Source organism: Vicugna pacos, chromosome 8, assembly GCF_048564905.1.
Source record: "Vicugna pacos chromosome 8, VicPac4, whole genome shotgun sequence".
Lineage (NCBI taxonomy): Eukaryota > Metazoa > Chordata > Mammalia > Artiodactyla > Camelidae > Vicugna > Vicugna pacos.
The window spans coordinates 54,892,047-54,906,501 of NC_132994.1; the positions used below are offsets into that span (position 1 = coordinate 54,892,047).

The 14,455-nt window shown below is 38.4% G+C and overlaps 1 protein-coding gene across 1 annotated transcript in view; it reads left to right on the top strand.

Annotated features, from left to right (window-relative positions):
- Positions 1 to 12: 12 nt before the first annotated feature.
- Positions 13 to 14,455, top strand: part of PEX7 (peroxisomal biogenesis factor 7) — a 73,052-nt gene continuing 58,609 nt past the window's right edge. Inside the window, exons 1-4 of the mRNA XM_072965911.1 lie at positions 13 to 145; positions 1,576 to 1,633; positions 2,017 to 2,167; positions 14,344 to 14,421. Of these exons, the coding sequence (XP_072822012.1) occupies positions 13 to 145; positions 1,576 to 1,633; positions 2,017 to 2,167; positions 14,344 to 14,421 (420 nt within the window). The remainder of the gene's footprint in view (positions 146 to 1,575; positions 1,634 to 2,016; positions 2,168 to 14,343; positions 14,422 to 14,455) is intronic.

Sequence of the window (14,455 nt, forward strand, 5' to 3'; positions counted from 1 at the left end):
GCGGCGGGTGGGATGAGCGCGGCGCTCGGCGGCGGAGCGGTACGGACGCTGCGGGTGCCGGGTCGCCACGGCTACGCCGCCGAGTTCTCCCCGTACCTGCCGGGCCGCCTGGCCTGCGCCGCCGCGCAGCACTACGGCATCGCGGGTGAGGCGGGGCCCCGCTGCGCCGCCGGGGCGGGGGCGGGTTCCGGCCGAGCTCCAGCTCCTCCCCGTGTTGGGAAGGCACTTCGGACAGTAGACGGCGCCACAAAAGAACGCCGGGGAAAGCAGGGGAACTGGCCGGCTCCCCGTCCTCCTTTGTCCAGTGTGGGGAGTTGGTCTGGAGTAGAGTGCATGGTCCCTTCCAGTTACAGTGCGGAAATAGCATGTAGAAGGTGCCTACTGCCCCATGTCCTTATTCCTTACGAGCGCACCTCCTCCACCGCCCCTCAGGACACACCCCGCCAGCAGGCACACGTGGCCCTGGAGAGCTGGCTGAACCCGTGTGGCCCTTCCTACCGGTCCGACGGGACCAACAGCACCTGAAGATGGTCTGTGGAGGTTACCCCAGTACCCGCTAATTGGACCACATTGCGCACGGGCTGTCTTCTGGGCTGTGCGTCGTAAAGATGCTCCCGGGCAAGAGCTTGGAGTTTTCCCAAAAATGCCACACGAAATTGATCAAGTTCTGCCTTTACTTTTTGTTGTCTCCCGAGAAATACATGCATTTGCAGGCAGTTAGGGGTTCAAACTCATTGTCTCTGACTCTGGACTAGGTTGAAAGGAGGGGTTCCAGTCTTGATTTGGGGCTTCCTTTTAATTCATCTACTAGCTGTTGTATACACACTGAAGCTCTCGATAGTATTTTTTGTTGGATTCTACGGTGATTTAGTGATTTCTAAAACTGAAAAGGAGAGAAATATTTGCATTACATTTTCAGCATTAGCTTTCAGTGGTTACATGTTCAGATTTAGAATACTTGCCCACCATTTAGGCTGAAGACTCATATGAGTTTGTAGTGATGCTTTAAATTAAATCCTTAAAAACAAAACAAAGCAAACAACTCCTTAAATGGAGGTGGTATTTTTTTTAAGTCAGTCATGTTTAATTGAAGTTATTTTTTTCCCCTTCAACCCTATTACAAATTAAACTTTCAAAATATGCCGATTCTTTAGCAAAATTATTCCTCTTTGGAGGAATTGTGTTCAACACTTTAAGGAGCATGAAATTCCCGGAGTCTGTAAGCCCACGGTTTCTCACCTGTAAATAGGGATGATAACACCTCTTTGAGAGGTTTGTGTGCCTGGTACCCTGTGTGGCCACACAGTATGCACTTAAATATCTCTTCCCTGTTTAAGCTGTGTCTGGGTTCCAAGCATAGGTGAGATGGTAAGTTTAATATTTAATTATCGAAGAACAATATGGAGAGACAGAAATGGAGAGCACAACCTTGATCAGTTTGTATACATGGTTTTAAGTAACTTCAGGGAGAAATTGTGGTTGTAAAATTAAGATACTCAGTGCCTGATACCTCTTTGACTTTACATGGTCCCCCAGCGGATTCAGCAGCATGACCTCAGCTTCTTTTCTCCTTAGGCTGTGGAACCCTGCTAATACTGGATCAAAATGAAACTGGGCTTAGGCTTTTTAGAAGGTAAGATGGCTCTAATTATCAAACTTATGTGTATTCTCTGTTGTGTTTAAGGCCTTAATAGAATTAGGTTTTTAATCTTTTTGATCAATAAGATGTTTTAATTTGCAATATAAAAGAACCTTCATCGTTTGCATAGGATAGAACTTTTTTTTTGCCATTAAGTTGTGTCTGTGTTACTTTTTTTCTAAAGCTCTTGTCTCTTAGTGTTCACTTAAAAATGATAGAACTTAAACATAAAAAAAGTGAACTAGTTAGTGTACTGTTTTGTGTTCCTGTCTTTGCTGTCTTCTTAGTGTAGTTTTTAGTTTTATTCATTGAGGAACTAATCTATTTTGTGGATTATCACCTCTTTCCCTTCTTTCCATGTCTGTTTCCTGGTGTAGCTTTGACTGGAACGATGGTTTGTTTGATGTGACCTGGAGTGAAAACAATGAACATGTGCTGGTCACCTGTAGTGGCGACGGCTCGCTGCAGCTCTGGGACACCGCCAAAGCCGCAGGCCCGCTGCAGGTCTACAAGGAGCACACTCAGGAGGTAGGAAGGGACTCTTTCTAGGCTGATTGCTTTTTCTTTGGATGAAATCCAGATGGAAGTGGAAGCATGGGGGATGTCTTCAGGGGACAAGAAGTTTAAGCTTTAGTGTTTCTTGTACATGTTAGCTGTCAGTTGTTATTTGATTATTCAAACATAAAGTACCTCTTAGCCTAAGGGGCTGGTAAAGAAGAAAAGGTCAGGCTTCTCATGAGTCAGTAAAAAACGCCTCCAGTAGGAAGTATACTGTGGTACCATTTCCTCCAGAGAGGCCCATGGCTTTCTTTGTGCTGTGAGGACATGCCTGGGGACACTGCTTTAATAGAGGCAGGGAGACTTCTCACAAAGACATCCTAAGGTTGCCTTTAAGGCTTCACTGAGATTCCTAAGGATTTTCAGAATATATTGAAGCAAGAGCACAAATACTGAATATAGGGCGGAGCTTACCAAAGAAATTTAAAAACTAAGTCTTTTTCACATGTGAGTAGCGTGGGAGATAGTTTGGCCTTCAGTCATCTTAAAATACTTACAAACTTTTAACGAACATGTTGGTAAAGACATTGTCTTTTGGTGTTTTACCTTAAATGTTTAAACATTTTTCTCAAGGTAGCAACAGAGCCTTGAAATGAAAACTTGCAAATTTACTTTAAAATTTGTGTCTATCACAGGGCCTGGCCCAGAGATGACCTGCAGTGAATGCTTATTAGATGTAAGAGTATTCACCTTTTGGGATAAAGGACTAGTTATGTGAGGATTCCAGACATCATTTCATAGCTATAGCTATTAGAAATCAGTATTTCTAAGACTGTGATTGAAATAATGGAAAATTTTAGGTCCTTCATTCTATTGTGACAGAGGCTCTTTGAATAAATGTTGTTATAAATGAACATGTTTTCATAGAACCACTGAATACTAAGACAATTTTGGTAAAGGAGGAACTTTAGTTTCAGGATGGTGAATGCAAGAATCTCCCAAAGCAGCATGTCCAAAATTCAGACATTTTTGTGGTATCATGATTTTTGCCATTTTCTTATACCACTTAAACTATAATTAACTTAATGTTTTTGTTTTTTTTTTAAAAATATTTTCCTTCTCAAAAGTTTTTTTCCTTTTTCTTAAATCTTTGATGCCTTGTGTTGTTTATCTATATAAATTCCAGGACTGTAACTAATGGATCATAAAATAATATATCTAGTAGTGTTAAATGGGATATATTGATTTAATGTTTTTCTTCAGATGAACTTTACACTGTTATTTCACTTACCATAAAACAGCGTATACTCATGAAGCCATGGAATTGATGGCTAAGTTAGTATGTACATTTATAGCTTTTAATATTTGTTAAAATAAACATATAATGAATAAAATAAAATTTATGTACCAGTTAAAGTCATCTCTTGTACAGCCAGTGATGTGTGTCTGCTACTACTGTGGAAAATACTGTTCTAGAACGTTCCTTGTGATGGTCACTCAGTCTTTATTTCATCTTAGTGAAAGTGAATTTCACTATCTCATGTGATAACTTATTTGGGGTTTTTTTGATTGCTTTATTACTTAGACAGTTGCTCTCTTAAGCCCAAATCTGCCTTCACTCTCAACCAACTACTGCTTTGACTGTCTTTCTCTGATATGTCTGAGACTAAGTCCAGTCCCCCTTTTCCAAGAGAACCCATGAAAATAGCCACCATGCTTCCTCTAAGAATTCCCTCTTCCAGGCTGTGCATTTGTAATTCCTTTGACCTGTCCTCAGATTACACGGTCTCTATATTTTTCACCCTCTTGGTAAACTCCTTTTGGTAATCTCCTGTTTTTCAATGTTGCTTTTAGTATTGTATGCCTCATTTATTCCAGAAATGTGATTATTAGTGCTGAGCTTTATACGACTTTGCTACCATGATCTTGAGCATCTAGTTCTGGTAAGATTACCTAACATACATTTTCCTCAGCCAAGTTGTGGTATTGGGTTGCTTTTGGTCCACTAGTAAAGTACCTCAATCTTTGTTATTTGGACTACTGTTAAACCAGTAGTTTCATCATTCTATAACTCTGTAACTGGAGTTTTGAACTGAAGACATGTTTTAAATTTATTTAAATGTATTGTTTATATTTTTGGACCATTATTCTAGGTTGTCTTTCCTCATTTTTCTTTTCAAATAGAATTTTTGATTCGTGTTTGTATCAGTTAGATGCCTTGGCTGTTAGTGTAAGAGAAACCCAACTCCCAATGATGGGAGTTTATTATTTCATGTAACCAAGCATATGGAGGTGGAATGGGTCCAGGCTTGGTTAATTTAGGCTTGACACGCCATCAAATAGCCAGGTTTCTCTTGTCTTTCCATCTACTCTCCTCAGGGGGTCTCTTTTTTTCTTACAATCTGTGTAATTCCAGTTATCTCATCCCCCTTTGAGGTCATAGAGCAAAAAAGATGAATGTTCCTGTCTTGGGACTACTTGTAAGACTGAGAAAAGCTTCCCTAAAGCCCCACCTTTTCAGCAGACATTTTTCTTCTCAGTGGCTAGAAGAGCATCATGTGCCAGTCTTACCTCTGTCACTTATGAGGGAAGCAAGCCACCACTCCTGCTTTCACCTACGTGAGATTCACCCCTGGGATGATGAAGGGACTGAGCTTTCCTTGAAGGACAAGACTGGGATCTGAGCAAAGAGAAAGGAGATTGATGGTTGGGGAGTCACCCATCACTATGTGCCACAACATTACTTTTTGTCTTTCTTGTGATTGTTAGTAAAAATCAAACTACACCAAGCAGGATGATGAATAGAGAACTGTAGGACTCTCAGAAAGGTCATCCTCCGTGAGATTGTGGAGAGAAAATTTCTGGTGATCAACCTAAAGCTCAGTATTATAACACAAAATATTTGGCATTTTTCATTAAAGAGAAATATAACATTTATTCAAAGTTTGTCTCTTATACCAAATACTCAGAAACACTTAAAAGGATTGATTTAAGGTCAAACTAGAGTTTTGGGGAGCTGATAAATATTTGTTGAATATTCAACAAACAGTGTTGAATAAATTATATTCCACAGTTTTCAGATAGTCAGATAAGGAGTTACTGAATCAGAAAGGATAAATCCAGGATCTAGATATATTATAGGCTTTAAGGAATGAAGGTCTTGATGAAATGAAAAAAAAAAAAGGGAAGCATGGACATTTTCCCTTTGCATGCTTTCTCACCTTAGCATCACAGCAGAAATCGGATTCTTCTCTGTATTGTTTAACTGCAAAGGCAGTCATGTCTTTTGAGCCCCGCAGAATGCCTTTAGCTTAGCCTGCCTCTGAACACGTGATAGTAATGGAAGAAGAGGAAATTTTAAGATGGTTCAGGTAGAAGAAGAAAAAAGAGAGAGTGAATGGAGAGGTTTGTTTCTGTCCTCCATGGCTTACAGCATTGAGCGTGCTGTTGAGTTAAAAGTGACTTTAAAGATGGCAAGCTCAATTTAATATTCATTTCAATATCTGATTCTCAGTGTGCTGGTTACAATTTTTAAAAATTAGTTAAAATTTTAAAAAATAGTAAGGCTTATCAATTTGTTGAAAATTTTTTGCAGATTTGTCAGCCAAAGGGATTCTTTTTCTTTCTGCCTCCTTCCTTCCCTCCTCTCTTTCCTTCCTCCTTACTTCCTTTTCCTCCCTTCCCTTTCCCTTCTTTCTTCTTTTTTTAACAAAAGCAAGACACAATTGAACTTGATATATTTCCTTTCACATATTGAATCATGCTCAGCCATTCATTCTGGAATAGGTTACTGCAGTAATACTATTATAATTTAAAATAGCAGTTTAAAATTTCCCCCCTAAAATTGTGATTGTAGAGAAAAATAGTTTCTAGTTACCTGTCAGTTGAATCAATTTTCCCTTTTTTTGTGTTTTACTATCAATTGGTTGTAATATCTCTCATTGATTTTTCAATCCTGTTTCAAAGCATCCAGTTTTGTTTGGTTTCATTTGGTTTTGTATTTTAAAGTTTGAACTTGTATTAAAAGAGCTAGACCTGGCTATACTGGTGCATGGTATGCAGGCATGTGCTAGTCGCTGAAGATGCAAATATGAATAAAACTCAGGTGCTGATGTCTGGTAGTAGATCTGGGACAAACCGTTTAATACAATGTGGTGAATGTTGAAAAGAGGTGTGTAGAAGGTACACAGAGAAGGGAAACAAGGACTATCACAAAAGAAGTGCTATTTGAGCTGAGGCTTAGGCAATTAGCAGGAGTTAGCCAGGCAGCCCAAAGGGAAAAGGGCGATTCTGATTGAGAAGAGCATTTCTGATGGAGAAGAGCGTCTGCAGAGGTGCAGATCTGTGAAAGAGAATGATGTCTGCAGGCCACCACAGTCCTTTGGTGGGACTGGAGCATAGAGTGTGTGATGGATGGTGGGAGATGAGGCGGGAAAGGTGGGACATATTCTGATGGGCCTAGAATGTCTGGCTGGGAGTTGGACTTTATGCTTTGAACCTACAGGAGACTGATTGACTGTGTACATTTTGGGCCACACATTGTGGGCAGACAGCAGAACAGACACGGATGGATAAGTATTACCCATTTTCCTCTTAGTCTGCTTTGTCAGATGTTAGGCAGGGCTGGACCATAATTTAGATATTTGAACTTCTAGTATTTAAAATGAAAAAAAAGTGGACAATTGCTTTTCTTAACTCAGTGGTTCCCAAATTTGCTACATATTAGAATCATCTAGGGAGCTTATAAAAATCTTTATGCCCAGTTCACAACATTTAGGGGTTGCAGCCAGGCATCAGTATTATGTGAAGAGTCTCAGAGGATTCCAATGTGCAGCAGTGTTTGGAAGCCACTGCTTTAACTTAACAGGCATGTTGATTCTAAAGACTTTGATGTGCATATTATCTGCTGTTTGAGGGGGGTGTGCAGGTTTAAAATGTAGACTTAAAACATTTAATAAAAGGAATGATTTGATTTACCTTGCAAAGTGGTTGCTCAAATTCGTTTAACCTCAGAGCTTTAAAAACTTTTTTTTAAAGAAGAAAAAATGATAGTTTTTAATAGATGGAACCAGTAATGGAATATATTCAGGTAGAGAATGACTTTCATGCATGACTACTGCTACTACATCTGTAGTCTTTCTTTCATATACTTAGTGTAGGTCTTATAAGTGGAATTATTAGCAGAGCTATTTATGTAGATATAAATATATGTAGAATTTACATTTTTTCAAGGCAGGGAGGAATACAAGCACATATATATACATTTAGATGTATTTACATAATGTATTTATATATTTCAAAAGGAAAGAATGAAAGATAACTCAAAACCTAATAAAAATGATTGCCTCTAAAGAGATTAGGGAGGAAAGCAGGGAATAAGGGACAGAGATAGAAACAAGATCTTTACAAATATAATTTGTGTTACAGTTTTGAGATTGGAACAATTGAAATATTTTACAGAACTAAAAATCACAATTTGAATAGAAAAGAAAAAAGCAAAACATTGAAAGCAAACAAAAACAAATTATAGTGGTATATCAAATTGGTGCCATATCCAAATATTGAAAATAATTATTTCAAGTGACTTTAAAAGAAAAGTATTGTGATTGTACATCCTTAATGTGATATGACTGAGAAACAAAAAGAATGGCAAAAAATCTGCATTCAGAAAAATCAGTATTATTATTTTGAAACTCTCATATGCATATTATAGAGTAGAGCACATCAGTAATTACATCATTGGAAACCAAAAGTTTTAGTGTAAGAAAAAAATGACATGAGAATAAAGAAATTTAGTAGAAGCATTAAATCTTAAAATTGAATGGAATATATCTATATAAACTTGTGGTTTATTTTTCTCTGTCTTAAAAAATGACATTTTTCCTAGTTCTTTGGACTCTAAAGACGTAGAAGGAACAACAGCTCAATGATAGAGACTATCCCTAGTGTCCAGATTATGGTTTCTAAATGCCATTTCCCACTAAAAGGAACAGGGATCTCTGGGAAAATAGTTGATTCCAGGACTGGGCAGGAAATATACAAGATGAATCCTAGACATCTTCCTGCGTCAGAAACCTTGAAAGTTATGACAGACCACTGGGTTTATGTCAAATGTTTTGAACGGACAACCTGAAGAGGTTCTCCTTGGCTAATAATGGGGCAATCTGAACATTAAAAAGAATGATAACAATGTACTGAGACACTATAAACACATACACAGAGACACACATTTATATGTATATTTTAACTCATTATGTGGAATTGTAATGATTAAAAAAAAACTGGTCACCACTGAAGATTACTAGGATTACCAACTCATGCTGAAAATTGATAAATAAAGGTAGAGTCAGGCATTTATCCTGCATTTCCTATATGAATTTCAACTGTGGAATAATCTAATGGTTGATGTGCAAAACTTCTTATAATAGAATTCTACCTAAGAAATGCAGAAGAAATGACGAAATTAGAAAATCACCATTTAGTTTGCCCCTAATGAAATAATGACTGTAGACAAGAGTTATCCACAGATGTTAAAACCATTAATTGAAGATTGATATGTCTTCTGTACAATCTTAGGACCACTAAAAGCAGATCAACCAGAAATTATACACAATAGGAAGTTTAAAAAAAGATTGAACTGATTTGAATCAAGTCCCTAGATCTAATTTCCAATTTAAAGAAAATAGGAAGGGTAGGAAAAAGGAAATAATTAGCCCAAATAGGAATATAGAACATTTCAAAGGACCAAATTATAACTTTGTTTCTTCAACAAATAAATGTCATTGGTGGAAAATGAGGCAGGAAAATTAAGGTATGGAGGGGGACTTTCCTAGATTAGAAAAGACTTAAGAGATGTAATAGCTAAGTAAAGAATAAAATATGGATTTTGTTTGGATCCTGATTTAGATTAACTGTAAAAAGATGTTTTTGAGACAGTCAGGGAAATATGAATATGAACTGAATATTAGGTGATATTAAGGAACAATTGTTAATCTAAGGTTTGAAAATGACCTTGTAAGAAAAAAAAATCTGTATCTCCTGCAGTAGTTGTGAGTGAAATAGTCTACCATAAAAATACTCCAGTCATTCATTCAGTCAGTAATGGAACAGATGAAACAAGATCAGCAAAATATTGATAATTATGGAAAGTATGTGATGGATACCTGGGAATTTATTATGCTAGTCTCTCTACTCTTATATGCATTTAAAAATATCTATAGTGAAAAAAATTTTAATTTAAGTTTCACGTTAAAAGAAATACATACCCCTTTCTAATTGCTCAGTAATTAAAGTCAGTGTCCCTTTCCTTTGTATTGATATAGATAAGTATGAACATTCTGGACATAGTTTTTATTTGATGATTTTTAATTAAATAGACCAACTTAGAAAGGGCAGTACTGTACAATAGATTAAAAATGAGCTCTTTGGGAATTGGATCCAGTAATAAAATTTGTCCTCTCACACTGTGGTTTTGATGAGGTTCAGGTTTCATTAGGCAGCACAAAATATTGTTCAGTGTTTTTTTTTTTCCTTTTTGCAGTTTCCCAATTAATTTTCTTCACCACTGCCAAGAGTCATTTCATAAGACAGGCCTTTAGAGGACCCTGCTTTTAAAGCATAGCTGCACGGCTCTCTTCTTTTTATATTTAATTTAACTGCTTGCCATGCCCTCTATTTGAGTGGGAGCGAAGGGAGAAGTGGGGAATGGAGAAGAGATGGAAGAGTAGGGTAATGTGAGTTGTGCTTTCCATTCAGATTTGTTTCCCTTCATTCATTCCAAAAACTTTGATTAGCTCTGCTGTCTGCAGGGGACTGAGCAGAGAAGATGAACAAGTCAGGCAGGGTCCTGGCCCTCTCTTGGGGAGAGAGGCTTAAGCCATTGGTTGGCTAACTTAGAATGTGGTTAAGTGCTGGGATTGTACAGAGTGCAAGGAGAGGGGAGGATCCTGTCTGGGGACTGGACTGGGAGGGCATCCTTGAGCCTGAAGGGACAGTGGAATTAACTATTCTGGTGGAGAGGTCAGAGCACAGGGTTTGAGGCAAAAGAAAGTGCTTGGTTGAGGGGGAAGGACCGAGCCTGTGTGCTTGGGGCAGTTAGCATTTTGACTGTTGTGCTCAGATCAGTGGAAAGAAATTGAAGATTAAAAAAATCTACTATGAAATATTTCCTGCATATAAAATATATATGACATTAAAAGTAGATAATGAACACTTACATATTCATCATCTAGCCTAAGAAATAAAACATTAGCTGGACCCTTGGAGCCCCTGGTTACTGATTCTGTCCTTCCTCTGTCTCCTTTTTTCTGATTTTTATCCTTCTTCCTCCTTTTTTCCTTCTTCTCAGGAGCAACCATTATCCTGAATTTTCTATTTATATTTTCTTTGTTTTTCCTTTTAGTTTTATGCGTATCTGTGCACTCCTGAGTCATGCGTAATTTTGCATGATTTTGACCTTTGGGTAATAAGCAACAGCATGGCCAAATCTCAGTATTGAGTGAAGATGGTAAGTTGTAGGAGCCGCGTGGTATGAACCACTGAAGGGCTTTCTACAGGAGAGTGACATCAATTTGTGTTTTTATAAAGGTTATTTTTTATCCATTCTGAATAATGGGTTGGAGGTGAGCAAGAGTGGATGAGGAGAGCAACTAGAAAGATGCTATAATCTAGGTGGTAGTTTAGGGCTGATAGTTAGCCTCTTCAAGAAATTATATACAAACTCATAATTGCAGTCCTTTGTGGCCTTGTTCCTCCTAACTGACCTTGCTGTTCCTCCAACATCACAGGCTTGTTTCTTGCTGCAGGGTCCTTCTTTGCTTGTCCCTTTCCTCTCAGATCTGCGGGGTTGTCTCTTTTACTGCACTCAGGTCTCTGTTCTTCCCGGACCACTTTATTGTTTTCTAGTCTTTGTTTTATTTTTCTTTGTAGTTTTTTTTTTAAAGAATTACAACCAGAAATTATGTATTTATTTAGTTACAGCCTATCTTCCCTTGCTGGAGTATGTAATCCCTGAAGGCTAGGACTTTATCTGCCTTGTCTAACATTATACCCTCCCTCCCCATGCCTTGTTCATAGTAGGTGCTTAATATATATTTATTGAGTAGATTAGTGAGTTGACTTGAAGTTGGGATTATGGAATCCAGTCATCCCTTTTTGGCTGTCTCCCAAACATCTGTCTATAAACTTTTTTCAGGGCTTGAGGTTAATGCCCAAACCCTGTTCTTACTAGACATTTCCACTTGACTATCAGGCTGTCACCTCAAACTCACTGTGTCTAAAATTACACATTATCTCCCTTCCTCCAGTCTTCCAGTTTTGTTCATGCCACCATCACTGACAGTCCCCGGGCACAAAACCTTGGTGTTATCTTGCAGCATTCACTAGTCCGAATTCCTAGGGTGCTTTATGTCCCCGTTTGTGTCTTTGGGGGAACTTCTGGTCACTGTTTACACCTCTGCTTTCTGCTGTTGACATTTTAGCCAGCCCTCAAGGCCCTGCTAGGATCCTTCTCTTCTGGGCATCAAGCGGAGTTTTCCATCCTACTATGCTTTTGTACTTATGGTCTACAGTTTTTTTTTTTCTGTTTTAAACACAATATCCTGGCTTATACTATTAGTTACTTTCCCATGTCCTAGTATTTTAAACACGTTAAAACGAAAATAAATTATTTACTGAGTCGCCTTTATTATCCCACTTTTAACCTCACCATGTGTGTCCTATGCTTAGTTTTTGTCCTAATGCTTCCCAGTAACACCACTAATGTTGTGTGGCAGATAGGACAGCTGGCAGCAGCATGGTCATCAGCACAGTTTTCTTACCTCCTGTCTTTTGTTTTCATTAGGGCTCTTGCAGTTTTAAAAGATGAGAAGTTGTCAGGTTTCAAGACCTGCGTCCCGTTGGAAATGTACAGAGGCAGAGGAATCTGAGCTGATGCTGTTAGTTTTTAGCTGCATTTGTTCAGTTATCCTCTAAAATGAAAGCAGCAGCTCTTTATAACTACTTGGCAGCAGTGCAGGTTGTGACGATAAATTTGGTTGGTTAAATCACTTTAATTCACATTTATTGAGTGCCCTTTCTGTTGCATTGAGCATAAACAAGACGGTTTTGTTTATGATGATCTTCCAAGCTCTAGCAGGGATGGCAGTTATTTAACATTAAATTTAGTAAAATTTGGTAAATGCTGAACTAGAAGTAGGTGAAGATACTGTCCAATGCACAGAAGGAAGCATCTAACTCCTCGATGTTTGAGGGGTTTGGCAGGAGCTTATTCCATAAAGGATGTAAATGGACCGAGTCTTGACTGATGAGCGGGAGTTCAGCAAGTGGGTAGAGGCTTTAAGTTCTTGCATATGGATAATTCATAGAAAGAAAATGGAATTGGCCCACATAGTGCGCCAGTGAAGGGCAGTAGCAACACGGGCAGGGTTTTATTCCCTTAATATCGAAGCCCAAGATCACTGAAAATGACCATTTCAAAAGTGCCTTCACACAGCATGTTGTAGAGATAGCCTAGCAGAGTGATTAAGGGTGAACTCTGTGATTAGGCTGCCCTGGTTCAGATTTCAGCTCTGCAACTTACTAGCTTTGGGAATTTGGACAAATTACTTAACCAGTTTGGGCCTTGGCACAGTATCTACTTCATAGAAATGAAGATTAAATGAGCTAAACTAATTATGACAATAGCTAGCATACAGTAGGTGCTCAACACAGTAAAGATTTCCTATTGTGGTTATTTTGGACTGTTCACATCAACTCACTGGCCCATTACTACTTGTGGGTCAGATCCAAACCCAGCCCACTGTCTGATTTGTAAATAAAGTTTTATTGGTACACAGCTATGCCTATTTATTAAGCATCCTCTGTGGTTACTTTTTGTGGTCTACAAGACTGAATTTATTAGCTGTGACAGAGACAAATGGCCCATAAACCTAAAATATTTACATGGCCCTTTACAGAAGAAGTTTGCTAAGTCCTGTCCTAGAGGATAAAATCAAGCTCTTTAGGTCTCAAGATTGATTGCTTCCAAACCTGTCTTTTTACATCCATAAGTGACAGGTGGCCGCAGCAGCTCTTTGGATTTTGCTGACCCTTCTATGTACTTTATGAGCTGCTCTCTGTTGCTGGATTGTGATTTCTTTAGTGTTCCAGCTGTTCTTCTCTCTTTTGTAGGAATATGGGCAGTGGCAGGGTTGGGACTTGGGTGGGGTTACTGAAGCACTCACTGTGGGTACATCATTTATAGCGGACCCCCAAACTTAGTAGTCAAGATAATCTCAATGCAATATTTTTTTTAAAAAATCAAAATTAATGCAAAAAAACTCTGATGAACAAACTGTCATAATTTTTAAGTAGACAGAATCAGTATTACTGATTTTTTTATTTTAAACTCAGGCTTCAACAGGCTTCAATCTCTGCAGCTAGACGTAACACTAGGCTGCGGAGAACAGGTAACCCACAGTGAAGCCACAACAAACCCCAGACTCTCATACTTCCTACACAAATGCAGTAGTTATAGTTTTTAGATTCAAAATAGCCTGCTGGCTGATCACATTTAATGGCATACGCTCAGGTCCATGGCAGGACTACTTATTGCACATATTTTGTTGAACTTAGCTTACAGTAGTGATCTGTATATAAATCTGTTGTATAAAATAACAGAATTTAAAATACTTCCATACATTTTCAGAGAATTCATTTGAAGTGGTTTACTGAGAGCAGCATTGGATAACTAAAGCTGTTTACCAAGAGATCTGAAAGGATCATCTCGTTTCTGTAAGCTTTTTCTTAGAAAGGCCAGAGAGGGTTATTAATTGAATTTTAATGCCTTCTGCTAAACACTGACCTCGCAAGCTTTTTTAGATTACTAACTTGCTAATCTGCTCTGACATTTCTTCAGGGCACTGCAAACAGTGATTTGTCAGTAGGTTGAAAAATATATATAATTTGTTTTAGCAAAGATGGTTTGGAAATTTTCTGTGGAATTCTAAGGTTGAATGGAGCCTTAGCTGCTAGGGATGAGTCTGGAGGAATGGGCAAGAAGACCTTTCCCTTGCTCAGACATCACGTTGAGATTTATAGGATTTATTTAATGTTTCAATGCAGTGAACTAGCTGTTCTAACTGACTATCACTGTTATAAACAGATAAAATATAATATTGAACTTGATGCTCTCTGGCTTTCTAAATAACGCTTTAAAATGTTTTTAGGTGTACAGTGTTGACTGGAGCCAGACCAGAGGTGAACAGCTTGTGGTGTCTGGCTCATGGGATCAAACTGTCAAGCTGGTATGTCAGCATTGTCGTATTAAAAACCAAATAC